Genomic DNA, 20225 nt, shown 5'->3' with positions numbered 1-20225 from the left:
ACACACACGCACGCACACAATGACCTCCCGCCATGCGCTTCCAGGGGAAAAACTTGGGAACAATTGAACCGTGTGCCCCTTATATCTGCCTTAGCGCTGACATGGGGGTCTGAGCTGAGCAGTGATTGGGACTCATGGGGTAACCGTGACGACCGCCGCGGCCCCCCTGCTCCCTGCTACTGCTGCTCTGGCTCCTAATGCTGCAAGCCAGGCAGGTGGATACAGAGATGGATGGGCCGTCCACCGCCGCCCCAGCGGAGCGGAACACCTCAGCACAGGAGCTGGGGCTGAACAAAAAGGGTGCCACACCATACCTCCCCCACTCGCTTGCTTCCACTCTAGGCTGGAAAACATCAAGTCCTCTAAACCCCCTTCCTTAAGCACCGTAGCCTACCCCATCCAGTCCCCGCCAACAGCACCAGCCCCCCCCCCCCCCCCCCCCCCCCCAGCCACATCATCACCGCCGCAAAATAAACACTCTGCCACTTTGTTTACCCAGCCACCCAGCTAGATGGACCGGTGCCCCCCCCCCTGCTCCCAACCCTACCCGACACCCACCAGCCCTCTCTCCATGCCTTCTCCCCTTCCACTGTGTTTGCTTTGCAGACGTCTTAACAGGGCCTCTCGGGGCCCCCGCAGTGGGTCCCTGTGTGTGGGGATAGGGCGGGCGGGAGAGGGGGGGGGATGATGAAGTGTCACGGTGAGGGATGTAATGAAACATGTTTTAAGGGCGAAGACGTACCAAGGATGTCTAGAGTGAGAGATTAAAGGGGGTATTGAGGGATTGCATATGTGTGGTTGGTGTGTGTTTGTGTTTCGGTGTGTGTGCGTGAGGTGAGTCTGTCTGTGATACGGGAGGTTGAGAGGCTTGTGGGAAATATCAAAGCCTTCTCCCGGTCCCCAGAGACGGCACATTAAGCCGCATGTGCTTTCCTGGTAACAAACAAGGAGTCAGTGTGCACTTTGGTTTTCCCACACCAGACACAGCGCAATGGCAGCCCAGACAGAGAGACCCAAACATGCTGTCAGGTGATCTCCTTGTAACCTAGCTAGGGTGGGTCTGGAACCAACATGATTGACAATACTAAAGATATATATTTTTATTTTTATCTTTCTCTTTTTACAGACTAGGGTCAACTATATAAACAACTCTTCTTACCCAGAATTTACTAGTCTCTTAAAAATACAAATAAGACTTCTACCAAATAAATAGCTATTGCGAATCAAATGATCTCCCTCCTAAACTACTACAACCAAACACTGAAACCAATCCTAAGGCAAAGCAAACACCGATCGGTGCCAAACAAACTGTGAGCACAGTTTCAGCCAATCATAACAAGCGGTTGTAGATTCCAGGGTACCAGTGTTTTTTTTTATTTTAACTGTTAGGAAATACCTGTACCTCGATGTATTTTCATCTGCAAGCCGTCTCTCCAGCAGGAAGCGCTTCTAATGGGCGGTACTTTTTTGTCTACTTAGCTTGGCTCCGACTTTTACAACTCGATTACGGAAGGAAGGAAGCGCTCCAGTTGACTTTTTTTTTGCATTCTGGGAAACCTCTTCTCCCAGCTTCACAGACAACACCACAAAACGACAACAGAGGGGTGAGGTGGTCGAGAGAAGTTCTGAAAAGCTATGCTCGACTCACCCCCTTTTTTGTTTTTGAAACGAGAACAAGGAGAGGAGCGCACACTTTGAATACAGGAGTGAAGGAGAGGAAAACAATATGGAGGAGGAGATGGGGGGAATGGCCAAACAGATAGCCCTGTTGTTCTTTCATGTAGTTTATCCTTCCTGCGGGAAAAAAAGCCAGTGTTTGTGTCTACCCCGAGATCAGAAGTTTCAGACAACAAGGCTTAACGGGGTGAGACACCCAATCCTAAATAAGTGTGGTTCAAACCAGGAATGCCTGCAAACCCATCACACAAACCCCCGTTTGAGTACGGAATCATTGACTTGTAATAGTTCCTCAAAGTTCCCTTGCATGTCTGCTTTCAATTTGTGTGGAACACAATGATTACTTTGTCAAGAATGAAACAACACACACACACACATCCCTCCCCCTGCTGAGGACGCCATTAGGGGGTTGTGTGTTTGTTGTCCCGACCTATCATACCTAGTAAAGCACCAGATGGATGTCTTCCCCAGACTCTTTGTCTGTGCCTGCAGCAACCTCCTCATCAAGATCCCCATGCTGCTCCTGGCTCTAGCTCTGCTATTCTATCTGCGCCCCATCCCCCCCCCCCCCCTCCCCCCTGTCTCCCACTCTTCTCCCCCTCTCCTCCCCGGTCTCCATCCCTTCTCCCCCTCTCCTCCCCGCTCTCCCACCATTCTCCCCCTCTCCTCCCCGGTCTCCCACCATTCTCCCCCTCTCCTCCCCCATCACCCTCCCTTCTCTCCCTCTCCTCGCGGTGGGCCCCTGGTGTTCCGCATGCCTTCTTCCCCATGGACTAATCAGCTACCCCCCCCCAACCACCCACCACCTTGCATCCCACCCCCTGTCTGCTCGCTACCGAGCCTGTCCCCTGCGCAGACTCTCACGCTGGGAGAAGCCCACCGGGGCAGCAGGTAGCCGAGATAGGAGGCTGATAGCGCCCCATGGGGGAGGAGAGCATACGTCAGTCTGGGAGGACATCGGGGGGAGAGTGAGCGAAATGGTCTGCTACTGATTCCAAAGGGCGCCAGGAAACCTCCCAAAGGTCACTGTATGTTGAGCAGCCGAGGAGAGGAGATGGGCGATAATATCTCTCTCTCACCCTCTCTCTCTCCCTCTCTTTCTCCTCACTCTCTCTCTCTCTCTCTTACCCTTTCTTCCTCGCTCAACCTCTCCCTCTCCCTCTCTCTCTCTTTCTCTCTCTCTCTCTCTCTCTTACCCTCTCTCCCTCGCTCAACCTCTCTCTCTCTCTCTCTTTCTCTCTTACCCTCTCTCTCTCTCTCTCTTACCCTCTCTCCCTCGCTCAACCTCTCTCGCTCAATCTCTCTCTCTCAACCTCTCTCTCTCTCTCTCTCTCTCTCTCTCTCTCTCTCTCTCTCTCTCTCTCTCTCTCTCTCTCTCTCTCTCTCTCTCTCTCTCATTAATATGAGGCTCCCCTGCTGCCAGGGAGAGCCGGGGGCCAATCCATCAGAAATGTTCATCAGACCAGATCTGTATCACTCATACACACCTTGCGCCGCTTTAGGCCAGGCTAGCATGTGAATAACCTTTCTTGCCGGTTGAAGCGTTGGGCCTGATTCGGGGTGACTGTAAGAGCCCTCTTATCAGCGGCCTGGCAGTATTGAGAACATTCCTCTGTTGGAGGATCTCAGTGGCGATCCCTGCCCAGATCAAGGCCACGGCGGACATCAAGCGAACCCTAGCCTGGACTGCAGCGATCAGAGAGGTCTTTAAATGGGATAAGGCGGTTTTGTTAACATGGCTGGATTTCAAGTCCGTAAAAAGATGGTTAAAAGGGGGGAATGTGAGAAACAAAAATGTCAAACTCACGCTGGCATTTGGGAGTCCATGAAAATGGAAATAATATTTTCATAATGCCAAGCGCATCGGGTTCTTTATGAGGGAAGCCGAGTTTCACGTCTTTGTAAAATGATAATATAGATCGAAATCAAGTCCACATGGCATTATCACAATTTATAGGGGTGGACTGGATACGTGGGAGGTTCACATAAAATAAATAATGAATCAAAAAGGGAGTGTGGAGCCTACCCACAAGATGATAGATGAAGAAAAGGTAATAAAACTAAAAAGTTGGCGCAGGCTGCTTTGCAGAAAAAGCTCAACAGTGACCAGTGGGAATATTTTTAGACAAAGCGGGGAACAGTTGTGCGCTGAGGGAAAATAGACGGCCTCAAGCTGCAGACAAACTGTACACCTGATGGAGTTTACAGGAACTCACCGGAGAGGCAAATAGTACACCGTAGGAAGGCAGGAACAAATGCACAAGGTGACTGAGGCACTGGTTCCACTGAGAGTATCTGTAGCCCAGAGGTGTGTATAGGCAGAGGAAGTCTTTTTTAACTGACATACAGTAAATGCCACATCGGGGTACCAGGAGAGCTTTAAGGCACCTTTTGATTGTCTTAAAATAAACATGTCGGTTCCATTCAATTCAACTGAATGCAAGGACAGAGAGGGAGGAATAGGCATTTCAGCGAAAAGGAATGAACGACGCAAACTCTGTTTTATAACAGAAAGAAGAACAGAATGTTTCCATGCCTGTTCAAAAGCTGGTACGACAGCGGCTTCATAAGAATATCAGACCAAGTGAATGCCTAACTACATCGATGCTTTCATAGTTTCCTTTACAGGAAAGAAAGCTTAACAAAAAGGTTGGAAATGCTAGAATAATTGGTGGATGGTCTGTGTACGGGGACAACAATGTTCCTCCTCCGATGTAATTGTGTGTCAATGTGGACAGGCCGGCCCTGTACATCACGGCACAGTTACTCAGAGCAGTAGGGGAATAGTTGTGGCAACTTCAGTAGACCCCAGGCAGGACAGTTCTGAGAGTAATTAAGACCTCAGGGGATGTTGGGAGAGTAATAGAGGAGAGGTGAAGGCGAATATTAAGAGGGAGAGACAAGTTGCTATCTTTTAAGGGGTTTAAAAACTAAAACAAGTAAGGGCTGCAAATCAAGAGCGATAAAAGAAATATATTTCTTTCTTTTTATTTGTTCATCAACAAGCAGCCAGCTCAATAAAAGTCTCAGTTCACAGGAGAATGGGCCTGCTTATATGGGTAAACGTGTGTATGTGGGTGTGTGTCTGTCTGTGCGTGGGCACGTGCATGTGCGCGTGTGTGTTTGTGTGTGTGTGACGTGTGACTGTTTTGTGCGTGTCCGTGTGTGTTTGTGTGACTGTGCATGTGTGTGTGCGGCTGCGCGTGCGTGTGCATGTGCGGCTGCGCGTGCGTGTGCATGTGCGTCCGTGCGTGCGTGTGAGTGTACACGTGCGAGGGGGACGACGTACTTGTGCAGGGCGCGTCCGGCAGGTCGGCGTCCCCGCGGTAGTAGCCGTTGCGGCAGATGCAGACGGTGGCGGCTTCCCCCGCTGAGCGGCTGTTGGGGGGGCACTGGAGGCACAGGCCTGGCCCCTGGTTGGACTTGAAGGTGCCTGGGGGACACGCTGCACAGAGAGGGGGGAGAGGAGAGACAGCAGAGATAACGGTTAGACACGGGGGCAATGGGGCAACAGAAATGTCCAGGCAGAGGCCGGCGATCGGGTGTACACTTGACGTCCGTAGGAGATACAAGGGAGAGACGAGGGGTAGATGGCCAAGTCGAGGACGCAGGACGCAGAGGCACGGGGAGAGAGAGAGGGACAATGACAAAGCGTGGGCGAGGGAGGGAGAGAGAGAGAGAGAGAGAGAGAGAGAGAGAGAGAGAGAGAGAGAGAGAGAGAGAGAGACTTTTAGAGTACTAAGAGCACTAAAAATTGCTTCATAATTGGATGATTTTGTGGTTGCCTCACTGTGTGTGGGCATTTGCGTGAGTGTGCATGTGCATGCGCACGCGCATCTCATCAAACCCTATCAACCGCCTTCACTCATCCATTCCTCGAAGTCCTGAACCCCCCCAAACTCTTAACCCCCTAGCTGGCCTTTCCCCCAGCAAAGTGGGACATTCCCTGCCTCTTTACTCTCATCATGTAAATCGTGAGATGGAGCTAAATTGGAGGGGAGAGATGGGCGACTGACAGCTGATCCCCCCCATCGCGCTGCCGTTCAGGCGATAACAGAAATCCATTCCTTTATCCAACCCTATCCCAAAAGTAGAATAATAAAGACAATACCAATGGGGAAAGATGCAGGGAATTTCTTGCACTGCGGATGAAGGATTTACTGCCCATAATAACCGTGATGAATGTCTAATATTTTAGCGGGCGCCACAGTCGCACTTGGGGGGGAGGGGGGTGAGGAGACGAAGCAGTGGTGGAAGTAAACTGGGATATAAATTTAATGGGACAAGCAGCTCATGGGGTCCCTATCTGCTCCTATTTGTCGGAGTAAAGGAGATTGTAACAGCTTTGACTAGCGCGGGGAAATGGGAGACGCGCTTAAGCCTGTGAGGTCAAAAGTGCGTAGTTGTGCGTGTGCGGTTGTGTGCATGTCTGTGTGTTATCCTTGGTTTGTCATAGACAAGACAGTTTTATGAGTGTGACACGAGAGCCTGGGTGGTGCGGTGTGGAATGTACGAGGGGCGCTCCGATAAGACCGGAATTGAGCGCTGGTATCGTGCAGCGGGTTCCAGGCGTGATGGGATCTGCCATTTGCGGTGGGAACTGGGTGATAATGGAAGCATGAGAGCCAAAGCGTTGGCGGATTATTTTATTATTTATTTGAACCAGAGTAATCATTTCAAGTTGAATTAATAAAAAAAATGAACTTGATACAAAAGTGTTTTATTGAATTTAGCTTGAGAGGCCACTCTTCAGATTTGCAGATATATGTATTCAGCCGTTGGTAACTGGATTCGTTTTAAGGACCAGGGATAACTTTTAGTTGGGTCTACGTTCTGATTGGTTAAGTGCTTGAGAATGCAGTGCATTAGCTAACATCTGCAACAGCCATTAGACCCTCATATCAACAGGCTTTTAAGATTTAATTAAACATTTTATGCTTCATTACAATAAGCGGTAGGAAGTCCAGCATGTAATTTTACAAGAGTGTAAAACACAGAAGGTTTTTCCTTCTTTCATTTTTACGAGTCCTTCCAGGCCGACCACGGGGGCCCTTCACAAGAGGAAAGGGAGCTGCAGACATTGCAGAAAGACGGATGGATGGGGAGGGGGGGGGGGGGGGGGTGGGGGGGGGGGGGGGGGGGGGGGGGGGGGGGGGGGGGGGTAACCCAAAACAAACAGATTGGCATCTGTCTGCTCTTGTTTGTGTACAGGTGTCTGTGTGTCTGTATGTTTGTGTGCACTGAGATCGACCTTGCCTCCACCCTTGCCCAATGGCTGACATTTGACCTCCTGGGGCAGATATGTGCAGACTAACTGAGCGACCTGCCGTCAAGGTCCACACCTTTCAGGGGCACACTGAAACTTAAGTACTGAGATGTGAGCGGGATAAATCCTGGGAGGAGGAAGCAAGCAACGGAGATGAAACAAACAAGAGCACTGCTTTTATTTGCTTTATTTCCTGGTAAGACTCTATGGCATGCCTGTAGTAAAGTGCAATTGATGGGTCTGTTTCGAAAGCCTGCTCCACAAAATTGAACCGTGGGATTTTAAAGGTTCAACCTCCTCCAAAAAGTAAAAATGCAATAGAGGCTCTTTAAAAATGTCCACTCCATATGTGGAAGCACACACCACCTGTTCAGTCGTTTCAGGAAGCAATAACGTTCAAGGGTATCGCAGATTACTAGATAGTAAAACATCAAAAATTCATTTTCTACGGGAGGGAACTAATGCGTCATCATCTTGCTGCACGAATAAAGGAGAAAAAGGAGGCGAGTGCAAGGAGACAGCCTACTGCAGACAGGCACAGCGGCACAGAGAGACGCATAGTCATGCATACTATATGACACACGCGCACACTCTGTCTTCATGTCTCCCATCATTTCAGATCTGGAAGAAAAACAAATCAGGCCCATTACAATAGGGCTGTTTTTAATGGGGTTTGAGGTGTGTACGTGTGCGTGTGCGTACATCTCTGTTTCTGTCTCCTACCCTCCGGTCATACCATCACCAACAGGCTGTAGTCCGGCTTTGAGCGTTGTCGTGGGATGGTAGAAAGAGGGAGAGAGAACAACAGGGAAAAAGAGAGAGGGAGAGAGAGAGAGAGAGAGAGAGAGAGAGAGAGAGAGAGAGAGAGAGAGAATGAGGCGGTGGATGCTATGCTGAATCAACTGTCTGAGATAGCGTTCCTGCCTGGCCTCCAGGCAAATGTTGTTGGAGCATGGACGAATGCAAACGCATGCTATGAACACAAACAGACGCGCGCACACACAGAAACATACACAAAAACACACACACACACACACACACACACACACACACACACACACACACACACACACACACACACACACACACACACACACACACACACACAAACAAATACGCACAGAATGCGCCGCACACCACAGCAATGGGCATCATATGAAAGCAAACAGCATTCTCCTTGTGTTGCTGTTCCTTTTATCTGCTCCCCAGCGCGCATGTATGCACCCTGAATGCAAAATAGTACCATTTCGTCATTCAGCCGACAGAATTACTTATTCCTGAAGCAGCACATTTTCTTCGTAAATATGTGCAGGTTTACATCATTACGGAACCAAGGCAGGGGTTGGGTGTCTTGCTCAAGGGATGGCTACAAGTGGACTGCAGACACTGGCGTTTCGGACCAACATCCTCTCAAGTAGGAGTCAAGCATCGGACCACTATATCCAGACTAGCGTTTGCCAGCAAAGTACTTCCTAGAGTGGGTCCACACACACACACACACAAACACACACACACACACACACACACATATACCGCCACGGCTGACCCCTTAATAAATAAGATTGCCCTGCCACATTTTACGGCACTTGGGCAGCATATGTTCCACAGTGGCAATTACATAGCTCTACTCTCAACATTAGGAGATGCCAAGAGCCTCCATACAGTCAGACTTTAGGTGGGAGCATGATAGGCACACACATAAACACACAGACACACACACACACACACAAACACATACACACACATGCAACCACTAAAAGACTAGATATTCAAAGATGAAAAGCACTTCATAAATAAAGATAATTTGTATTTATAACATTATCAGAAAACGCCGCCCATGCCAGTCTAGCGGACAACTGAATTACATTCTGTGAATCTCTGCTTTGGAGCCAAGTGGAGGCTTTTCTTACTAATTGACCTTCTTAATACGATCACAAATCATACCCAATACCCTCATTCATTAGCTGCTTACTGATCTGTTGCTCCAGAGATGAGAAGGGCAAACAGAGAGAGAGATGGAGAGCGAGAGTGAGAGGGAGAGAGAGAAAAGGAGAGATAGGTTGGGTAGGGAGAGAGAAATGCAGAGAGAGAAAGATGGAGATAACGAGAGAGAGAGAGAGAGAGAGAGAGAGAGAGAGAGAGAGAGAGAGAGAGAGAGAGAGAGAGAGAGAGAGAGGGAGAAAGTGAGGGAGACACACACAAAGAGAAAAAACGATGAGATGAATGATTTGCAAATAATATTTGGTAACCTCCCAGGTCTTGTTCAAAGAGCAATGCAACAGTGGGCCATGTTTTCGTAACGCCTCATCGCACTTGGAACACGGCCCGACTTTCTTTCTTGTCCTGATTCATTAATATTTGGATAGGAGGGATGGGCTGGGTCTCTTTCTTTCTCCCTCCCTCTCCCTCTCCCTCTCTCTCTCTCTCTCTCTCTCTCCCCCTCTCCCTCTCCTTCTCTCTCTCTCTCTCTCTCTCTCTGAACAACCTTGCATGGAGAAGAGGAGGTGGGGGGGGGGAGAGGTGTGGGGAGGTGCGAACAGACGTATCAGTCATCAGAGGTGTTGGTTTCCAGGGGATGGAGGTAGAAGAGAACATTATATCAACATGCAATTAGTCTCCTCTGTGGGAGAGTAACCCACCAGTGAACTGCCGGCGAGGGGAGAAACCAAACATTCCTCCTCTTCAAGTGGTCTCCTGGGGGCCCTGGCCGCCATTGTTCTCCCCTCCGCACTGGCTCCGTCTCTGCCCTCGCACCTCTCTCTGTTTTTTCTACCCCTCCTCTGTCCCACCGCCACGGTTTGCTTCCTCTCGTATTCAATTTTGTGTTTGGTTTTACTCGTTTGCTCCTGATGTTGTTGGTTTTGTGTCCTGATTGACAGGTGGAATCCCAGGTAGGCGCCCCTTGTCTTTGCTCTCTCTCTCTCTCTCTCTCTCTCTCTCTCTCTCTCTCTCACTTTCTCTCCCCTGTCCGTCTGTCTTCTGCTCTCTTTCTATCCCCTGCTCTCTCCATCTCAATCTGTCTCTCGCTCTCTCATCACTTTGTGTGTGTGTCTCATCAGCTCCCTTCTCACTCTATGCACCTCTCTCCTCGCTTGCTCATCCTCTCTCTCACTATGCATCCCTTACCCTGTCTACCTTCCCCATCCTCTTCTATATCTTTCCTCTCTCTCTATTTATGTCCCTCCGCTCTTTCAATGTCTCTCTTCCCATGATTGTTCTCTCTCTCTCTCTCTCTCTCTCTCTCTCTCTCTCTCTCTCTCTCTCTCTCTCTCTCTCTCTCTCTCTCTCTCTCTCTCTCGTCCTCTGCCTATATTCATCCCTCTCCCTCACTCTCCAAGTCTCTCTCTGCCCCCATATACCTTCTCTCACTCCCTATGTATCTCTTTCCCCCCTCCTCCTCTTCTCTGTCTCTCCTCCCCCCCTCCCCTGCTGTCCATCTTCCCTCTATCTATCTCCATGTCTCTCCACCAGTCTCTGTATCATTCTCTCACTGCGGATGTGTTGACAGCGGCAGGGCAGCTGTGAATCACTGCGGGCTGCTAATCACAGCGAGACAGCTCTGCCCTCCAGTCACTTCAGGCCCGGTGCTCCTGACAACTGGTCTGTTCATTGTCCAAATCATGCCACAGGGGAATATATCACACATACGACTTGATTTAGTACATTTGATGTAGGTGTTCCATAGAAGTTGTACTAAAATAATAGAATAACAACATGGAATGAAATAAAATGATGCAGTTATACTTGAACATAATGTAAAAGAGGAAATTCTCATTTAGGGGATAAGGTTAAATATGTCAATCTTTATCAAGATCCATTAAGTTGGATTACCTCCTAAATCTACACTTACAATACAACTTTGCAGCTTATTGTAAGCTTAAAAAGTAAGCGTTTAAATGTAATCTTTAGTTAAGAATGGGGAATTTAGCATTTTAAACCTCACATCAATCCCTTGTGAATGTGACCTTTATGTGAACACAATATTAACCCGAATTAAAGAGGTAAAAAATAAACCAACACCACATGTATCCGATCTGGGAATCATTTAGGAACCTGAATGCCGGTCCGCTGGTCCATAGAGGAGGTCTGACAATGGCTGAAAGGCATGAGGGGGGAAATGAAGGCTGAGGGGGTCGGTTATGCACCGTGCACGCTGATATAGTGCAGCATTCAGCAATCCATACATCACAGTTATACCTGCAATTGGCAAGACGCCATGTCTGACGCCTTTGTTTAGAATGTATGGCCATTTCATTAAGATCAAAACGTAAATGGAAACTCTGCATGTATGTACGTGTATATATATATTTATTTATAAATGTAACCCGAGTTAGAGAGTTAGGGTTTGTGCAGGAAAAAGGATTTTATACTAGAAGGTTTTTTTTGAGTCACCAGGTACGGTGGTTTAGAGGCAGGACTTGGGAACGGAGTTGGATCACCTGATGGATTTGCTACCAAAACCCCTGAAACAATTAAAGTTTTACCATAAAATCCCCCATCCTCCGAGGACTTTCTTTGCCTGTTGGCCCGACTCCGAGTAGATTTATACCCAAGACAACCCTAAAGGCATGTGTGCTGTTTAACTAGCCAGAAACCCAGAAGAAGTACTGAACTAGCATCGACAGATCTCGAAAACTTGTTTGATTGACACAGGTCCTGCTGATGTGCAGTGCAGGCGTTTGACCCCGGGAACAAGGGGTTGTGAGTAAATCTTAAGTGACCCTTGGGTCCACTTCTTAGCCCTTCTGAAACCCCTTTAACCCTCCTCCTCATCTGTCACAATGGCTGGATCGGGGGGGGGGGTTAAGGCTTCCGCAGCTTTGGAGTCATGCACGTATCCCCTCACCCACTATACACACATGCATGCACACACACACACACACACACACACACACACACACACACACACACACACACACACACACACACACACACACACACACACACACACACACACACACTATCATACACCCACCTAAGCATGCGCTCTCTCACCCATACACAAATACACACACTCAAAAGCTTTCTGGTGGGTCAAGCCCCTGGTTGACCCACAATTTCACTATTTCACTGCTCAGTCACTCATAAACCTCCATCTATCTCTCTCCCACTTGAGTCAAGAGGGGTCGAGCCAGCTCTGGGTTTTGGTTGCACGGAATTTGTGTGTGTGCGGGCGTATGTGGGTGTGTGAGTGTGTGTGTGCCTATTTGTTTTTGACGTGTGTTTGTGTGTGTGTGTGTGTGTGTGATTGTGTGTGTGTGTGGGTGCGCGTTTGTGTTTGTGTGCATATGTGTTTGGGTATGTGTGTAGGTGTTTGTGTGTGTGAGTATATGCATGCGTGCATGCACGGTGTGTGTCGACTACATCAGTGAAAACACCGGCCTGACAGACAGACAGACGGAGAGAGCGAGACAGACAGACAGACAGACAGACAGACAGACAGAGAGAGCGAGACAGACAGACAGACAGACAGACAGACAGACAGACAGACAGACAGACAGACAGACAGACAGACAGACAGACAGACAGACAGACAGACAGACAGACAGACGCAGCAGAGAACGTGGCCAGAGAGCAGAGTGAAACTAGAGGAAAAAGCCAATCAAGGATTCAGCGCATTGGTATTCGTGGCGCGCAGTCCTCTGTCCTTGTTCGTTTTCCAGGCACAGTCCTCATAATGAGATGCTCCTCTACCCAGGTGTTTAATTCCGCAACAAGGTCACGAGAAAAACAAAATGCAATCATTTTAAAGTATGCACATTGCGTAGGAATGTTCAGGAGATATGTAAAAAAAAAAAAGGGTTACGTCACGTCATTAACGGCAACACCTTATGAAGCTCAAACTTTTGTATTTGCTCCACTTTTGTCTGCAGGAATGTACCTTTTCATCGCTTAAGGTCGTTTATAGAACGGTATTTTTGATGATGGAATGACAAAAAATGTATTTTGTCTCCAGTTCATTACTTTAGTTTTTAGGGGATATTTATCTCCCTCTGTTGTTCGTATGTAATGCTGCTATGTTGTTGTTGTTTACGTTTCCCAGCGTCCCTGCCAGCTCCTCTTCGCCTCCACCAGGTCGGAATCCAGAGGTCACGGTGATGACATCATCCGACAGGCTCTGGTCAGTGTAACCCAGAGGGGCTTACAGCTGCTGCCTGGGGGCCTACAGGGAGGCGTTGTATGCGTGTGTGTGTGTGTGTGTGTGTGGGTGTCTGTCTGTGAGTGTGTCTGTGTGTGTGTGTGTGTGTGTCTGTGTGTGTGTGTGTGTGTGTGTGTGTGTGTGTGTGTGTGTGTGTGTGTGTGTGTGTGTGTGTGTGTGTGGGGGGGGGTCCTGAGAACCACCATGCTAGAGGCCTCAGGAGTCTCTGTCATCACCTTCTAATCTCTTGTGTGGAGAGAATGTGAGGAAAAAAAAAAGCCAAGCTGGAAAGTTCTTCTCTGCCTCTTTCTTCTGCTTCTCCTCCTCCTCAGGAATGAAAAGGAGCGGGGGTTGAAAGAGTGCAGCCCAGGAGCGCACCTCGTCTGCTTTGTGGCCGCTGTGGCGCTGATGGGATCCCCCCCCCCCCCCCCCCCCCCTCCAGTACCCCCACAACACTCCCCTCTGGTCATTAATCATCTGACCATTCTGGCCCTGTCACTGGCTCTTCTCTTGGTGAAAACACACACACACACACACACACATAAACATACACACACACACACAGCCACGCTCGCACACACGCACACTCACACACACACAAGTGCCTCATACTATTTTGTCATGCATCGAGCGGTGTTGATCTGGACATACCTGTCCTCTTGGTGAGGCATAGCAGCAACGGCTGCCTGTGTTCAGATAGTACGAAGCAAGACCGACCGAATCCCCCCAGAAACCCCAAAGAGCATGTTCAGATATCCTCCAATTAGGAGAGGGCTTTTCAACTTCCAGCCAATCCCCCCGGGCTCTTACATCACCGGGGACTGGTAATACCAAACACCGTAACCACGTTAATGGGGGAATAATATGGATCACACAAACTTTCTTTGTTTGTGTTTTTGCCCTGCGCAAAAAGCCCAATCAGAGAGAGCCGGTCACCTAGTGGGGAGGATACATACTTTATATTTTTGCTGAGGAAATGTGTTTTGTTGAGCGTAAACCATAAGAGTCTGGTCTCTGCAGAGAGCAGTGAAGCACTGAAATAACTGGGAGAGATGAGAGACAGTGTCCTGGAAAACATACTAAGTAGGGGTGTGTGCCTGTGTGTGTGTGTGTTTCTGTGCGTGTGTGTTTCTGTGTGTGTGTGTGTGTGTGTGTGTGTGTGTGTGTGTGTGTGTGTGTGTGTGTGTGTGTGTGTGTGTGTGAGAATGGCAGTGCTTTCAGTCAAGAAGGAAACGGCAACCACTAGACTGGTAATTGCGATGAAAGGAACAGGTGTCTGGTTATTGAAATTATTACAGGTAGACACATTTTGTCCCCAAAAAAAAGATGCATAATAAATGTTGGATATGTTTTGAGTACACTCTGGAAAGCGCCAGCAACGTGTGTGTGTATGTGCGAATGTACGTGTGCGTCTGTGTGTCTGAGCCATGACACCGGAATACTAGTTTGTTATACGGCGAGTGCCGCCACTGCGCCGGCTGTTACTATGGCAACATTACAGCCAGCATTTGTTGGATCACTCAACTCCTCCTTTGAATATCAGCCCAATGCCATCCCATACTGGCCGGCTGGGGAATCTGGCGTGTGTGTGTGAATGAAGTATGTATGAATCATATCTAATGTGCATGTGCATGCGTGTGTATGTGTGTGTGTGTGTGGGGGGGGGGGGGTCATACACACACATACACACACACACACACACACACACACACACACACACACACACACACACACACACACACACACACACACACACACACACACACACACACACACACACACACACACACACACACACACACGCGGCTTGGCCCGCTCTTTATGTTCCTGCCGCACATCAAACAGAGTCATGCAATCTTTATGCTCCACACAGTGTGGTGGCGTCCAGATAGTGTGGGCCCATTGGCCACTCCATGTACAGCTTGGCAGAGGGACAGGGGAGGATGTCAGGGTCAGTACCAGGATACAACCTATCTTGCCAGCCAGGGTACTGACAACATCAAGTGTATGGACAAAGAGACGTACTAAGGACACCTCTGTGTGTGTGTGTGTCTGTGTGTGTTTTAATAGAGGACAGTGTGTGGCAGGCAGGTGACGCGCACAGGGCTGCAGACTCCCCAACGTCATCAGAGTACTGTACCGGCAGCACACTGGAAGGCCAAGCACAGAGAGAACAAGACGGAGACAGAGAGACAGAGAGCCGGATAGAGAGAGAGAGAGAGTGAGAGAGAGAGAGAGAGAGAGAGAGAGAGAGAGAGAGAGAGAGAGACAGAGAGCCGGATAGAGAGAGAGAGAGAGCGAGAGAGAGAGAGAGAGAGAGAGCGAGAGCGAGAGCGAGAGAGAGAGAGAGCGCTAGATTCTACATGCTCCGGTTGGATACAACTCTTATTTTGTAACATCAAAGTGTCGTAACGCTCCGTCAGCGAGAGAAAAGGCAATGACTATGACAAGGTACATTTTGCACCAACAAACTCGGCTTTCGAAATTAAACCTACACCGCCCATGTTAACACCAACAAAAAGAGGTGGCAGGGCTTTTGATTGCGAGACCTGTGGATTAAACATCGCTCACGGCAGGGCTGAATTAAACCACGGGGGGATTACTGGCGAAATGTGTCAGCTTTTCCACAGGTGGTGAGTCAGGGAGACGTCAGCCTCTCAGACGATGATGGGGACGGCATGAGGAACGATGCGGTGTAGGGGTAATAAAATCAGCAATTACAGGCCTTGTCAATTACCCTGCGATGGCATTGTGCAATGAATAACGTATACGTTTGAGGATGAATAGGGCCTCCCTCTGCTCTCTCTCTCTCTCTCTCTCTCTCTCTCTCTCTCTCTCTCTCTCTCTCTCTGTGAGACGTGCGAGACACCATTAGTTTCCTCTGTCTCAGCACTTGTGTCTTTTAAAAAGGCTCTAGCTCATTAACTTCATGGCTGGATCAATTAATCCATAGCAGTTAGCCAAAAGATGCCCACTTGCTACCACGCACACGCACATAAATCCCCGCACACAAACACATACGCATGCGCGTAGTACACACGGACAGGTATGTATATTGTTGAATAATACAACATGCATCCATAGCACATCCATTTAATGTGTATAGTGAAAAGAATATATAGTGAAGAAAATGTTGAGGTATAATTGCCTTACAGCCACCACAAATAAGATTTCCCTAAAAATAAACCAGTATGGGACATCATGTTACGGGTGGATAAGAAGGCTGAATAAAAGGCAAGACTAAACGAAACAAAAATATATCATTATGTAAATGAGAGTTTTGTTTTCCATCCTTTGTGATCAAAAGAAACCTTGTTTTAAAAAAAGAAGGCTTTGATTTTCTCTGCTTTCATTTAACAGAAATTACATAAAATAAACCAAGAATAAGCACACCCTGCTGGCTAACGAGCAAAAATGGCTCACTGAGAGTCTAAAAAGTACAAAAATGTGCTTCCACTATAACGTAAACATGCCAACAACAATACTTCAATTAACAACACAAAGGTTGCCTGTGAAAATAAAGTCACAACAAAGCTTGTTCAGCTAATCCCATGTGTTGGCAATCATCAAAACACACACACACACAGACAAGGTAAATGCCTAAATAAGAGCGCCAGATGTCTCCAAACGCTGAACATCTCCAGACATAATGCCACTTAGATGCAAGATGATAAGAAATTAATTACACATCTTGTGCGTGAAAATACATAATTTCAATGCACTAATATAAAACCGCTTTCGAGTTGTGCCGAGGTGTTCGAATAACAAAGGTGGCGACCGATTGAAAGCCCGAGTGCTGCATTCGAGGCAATCATTTCCATCCAAGGGCTGCTCAACATCTGTTAAGCAGCACTTACCGAGACTCCAATGCTTTCAGAATGACTTCAGGGAGGCTTAGTGCGAGAGGGGAAAAAAGGAAAAGACAGACATGGCGATGGCCGTGTTTCCTAGAATCTGGGCCCCTGGGTTGGAGGCCTTGCTAATGAGCCCGGAGGCCTAAGGAGACGAATGAGTCATTATGCACATCCGGGATGTGGCGATACGTACAAGTTCTCTTTACTGTTCGCCGTCTCCCCCGCTGATTTGGTTCCTAATCGAGCGTGTGCTACACGTTGTTTACAGCGAAACAGTTCTGCCAAAGACAGGCCGCCTCTAATTTCAGACTCCCGCCAGTGGGGAACGGTGTCTCTCTTCGCTCCTGTCCCTATCTCCCCCGAAAGAAAGTGCGCAGGAACTTTGGTGGCGTGGCCCTGGGATCCGCCGCTGACTGTCAGAGTGTGTCTGTGTCGCGTCACACTGTGGATCACTGACATGTTCACACATGACAAAGAGTCTGTCAAAACAACAGCAGCATGAGAGTATGGGGGCCTGAGGTTGAGAATGAGAGTGAAAGGGGAATGAAAGAGAGAGAGAGAGAGAGAGAGAGAGAGAGAGAGAGAGAGAGAGAGAGAGAGAGAGAGAGAGAGAGAGAGAGAGAGAGAGAGAGAGAGAGAGAGAGAGAGAGAGAGAGAGAGAGGGGGGCGAGAGGGAGAGGGGGGCGAGACAGAGGGGGGCGAGACAGAGAGGGACAGGGTCTGGATAGTGAAAGTCTTCCCGGCGGGGTGAGTGAGCACCAGGCTCGGAGCGACAGGGATGAGGGCAACGTAAAAGGGTTTGCGGCGCTAAGGGGTCGAGAGTGGGGCTGGGTGAGCTCAGCAGAAGGTCGGTGAGGTCATCGACCGCGCCTCTGAACCTCATTCCAAGCACGGTGATGTCATATGTCATCATTTGCCATGAGAAGAAAAAGAGAAAAGGACTTAAAAGCCCTTTTAGCCCATGTTTTAGTTTCCTTACGACTTTACACTGTGCTCGCCAATAAACCCATTTCTATGGCTACCATATCTTAGCCGCTCTTTATCACACCTGCCACTATTTTTATACATCTAACGGTAGTTAAGGAGCAACGATTAAAAAATGGCTTTGCCGGAGAGAGAAAGAGGAGGTGTATGTTAAAGCAGAGAGATGGCAGGGTGAGTGTATGTGTGTGTGTGTGTGTGTGTGGTGTGTGTGTGTGTATTTGTGTGTGTGTTTGTGTGTGTGTGTGGGGGGGGGGGGGTGGTCTGAAGTGAGAGAGATAGCACTTTAAGACAGCACCCAAGCACTCTGTCTCACTCTCTGTCTCTCTCCCGTCTCTCTGGCACAGTACCATGTTTGTGTGTCATTCCTCATCGCACGCTGCAAGTAATGGCCACACTATTATTTTGAGGACATCAACTGGCAACGGCGAGGGGGCAATAAATCCTCCGTACTCCTAGCAGCCGCCGTGCTATACGTCCTTCCGTCCTGTTCAAACTGTAGAGCAGCTGGAAGGCAACCTCAGGACTGAGGCGTTTCATTTACATTTGTATGGTATACACACAGCAACGGACTGCGAAGAAATCAGAGTGGATGGCTGAATGTTCTGGAATTGATCGAGGCAGTGAAGTATGCCCTGGCTTGATTAATCCACTTTTTGGGATGGGGATGAACTGATGACCAGGGATGTGCAATATGCAGCAGAAACCATGCATTGTGGGTTCTGACAAATGGATGATTGTTATTTTTTGGATCATTATCCCCCCCGCCCCCAACCACCCCTCTGTTGCACGAGGTGTCTGAGGGTTGGACTCCCTTCCCTGGGAACAAGAAAAAACCTGAAGCACACGCCAACGAGCACCAACACTTACATTCATATTCCTGCACCTCCTCCACACCTACAGAATCCTCTGTGTAACCTTCTGCAGACAAAACATCTCCACCGTTCCCCTCTCCCCATCGAGCCCGCCTCACATCCCCCTCGGTCACACAGAGACAAACACAAGGTAGGTTTACAAACCCCCTGACACTGGACTGCCCCCCCCCCCCCCCTCCCACCTCCTCCTAGCCCCATCCCAACTGTCCAAACCGGGACAGGGATGACCTTTATCCGCTGGTCCGGGTCCATATGCCCTCAGTAGCACAAACAGCTCGGCCTGAGATCGGATTGGGTTGTTTTTCTATGCATGTATGCGTGTTTGTGTGTCTGCGTGTCCATCCATGAGTGCTAAGGGGGTTTATCCGCCTCTGTGGGTGCATAATTGTGCAGGCATAGGTACAGTATGTGCATTGATGCGTGACTCAGGCGTAGGCTGTTGTTTTTTTCTACAAAAGCACCCACCACAAGCTGTGTGACACTCTTGGGCTTCATGAAATACACATATACACCTGGCTAAGGACCACAGTGCAGTATTATGTACATAAATAAGACCAAAGAGTTGGCGTTTTGCCATTATTGTAGGGTAAATGTGTTTGTGTGTGTGTGTGTGTGTGTGTGTGTGTGTGTGTGTGTGTGTGTGTGTGTGTGTGTGTGTGTGTGTGTGTGTGTGTGTGTGTGTGTGTGTGTGTGTGTGTGTGTGTGTGTGTGTGTGTGTGTGTGGTGTGTATTAAAATCAAACCAATAAAAGCCCTAGAGACTTCAGAAGTGATGAAAGAAGGCAGGGCAAACTCGCATCTTGGAAGTTTTAGACTCGCGCGCAAAGGTTATGAGGCTAAATTCACCAACTAAGTAGGAGTTGATACACATTTAGTTTATTTTCATCTTTATGCAGAGCCAGGCAGAACGGAGACATTGGCAGCCACGGAGGATGAGTTATGGGTGTTTAGAGTAAACAAGGACCCGGCATGCCCTGTGGCTGTTGTTCCAGCAGCCAGATCGCAGCGGTTCTGGTGATGAGCTGAGACCTAAGGACAGACATGCTCCACTTGGAGTGGCTCTGACCGCAGAAATGTTTCTGCAAGATAACGTGGCCAGGCATCTGCAGGCTGTGCTTTGTCTACAACACTGGTGCTATTCACGCTTGATAACACAAAGCTGGAATACACACAACAGGAGGACATACCCATGGCGCCAGCAACACACTCGCACACACCCGCACACATGTGCACACACACATGTGCGCATACATACGTAATCGCACACATGTGCACACACTTGCACACACAGACACACACACGCATACAAACACACGTGTGCACATCTAAAAAACACTCACACGTGCACACACACATACTTATACCCTCATAGACACACACAGACACACCCTATCAACATACACACGCACACGAACACACACACAGACACCGATC

At 48.7% G+C, this 20225-nt stretch overlaps 1 protein-coding gene across 1 annotated transcript in view; it reads right to left on the bottom strand.

Moving 5' to 3' along the window:
* The window catches only part of LOC130387887 (ephrin type-B receptor 1-B), a 96201-nt gene that overhangs the window by 59857 nt on the left and 16119 nt on the right, over positions 1-20225 (bottom strand). Inside the window, exon 3 of the mRNA XM_056597182.1 lies at positions 4967-5122. Coding sequence (XP_056453157.1) covers positions 4967-5122 — 156 coding nt within the window. The remainder of the gene's footprint in view (positions 1-4966; positions 5123-20225) is intronic.

This window comes from Gadus chalcogrammus, chromosome 8, assembly GCF_026213295.1.
Source record: "Gadus chalcogrammus isolate NIFS_2021 chromosome 8, NIFS_Gcha_1.0, whole genome shotgun sequence".
Lineage (NCBI taxonomy): Eukaryota > Metazoa > Chordata > Actinopteri > Gadiformes > Gadidae > Gadus > Gadus chalcogrammus.
Note: the sequence above shows the minus strand (reverse complement) of the source record. Positions and strands in the feature narration are given on the sequence as shown.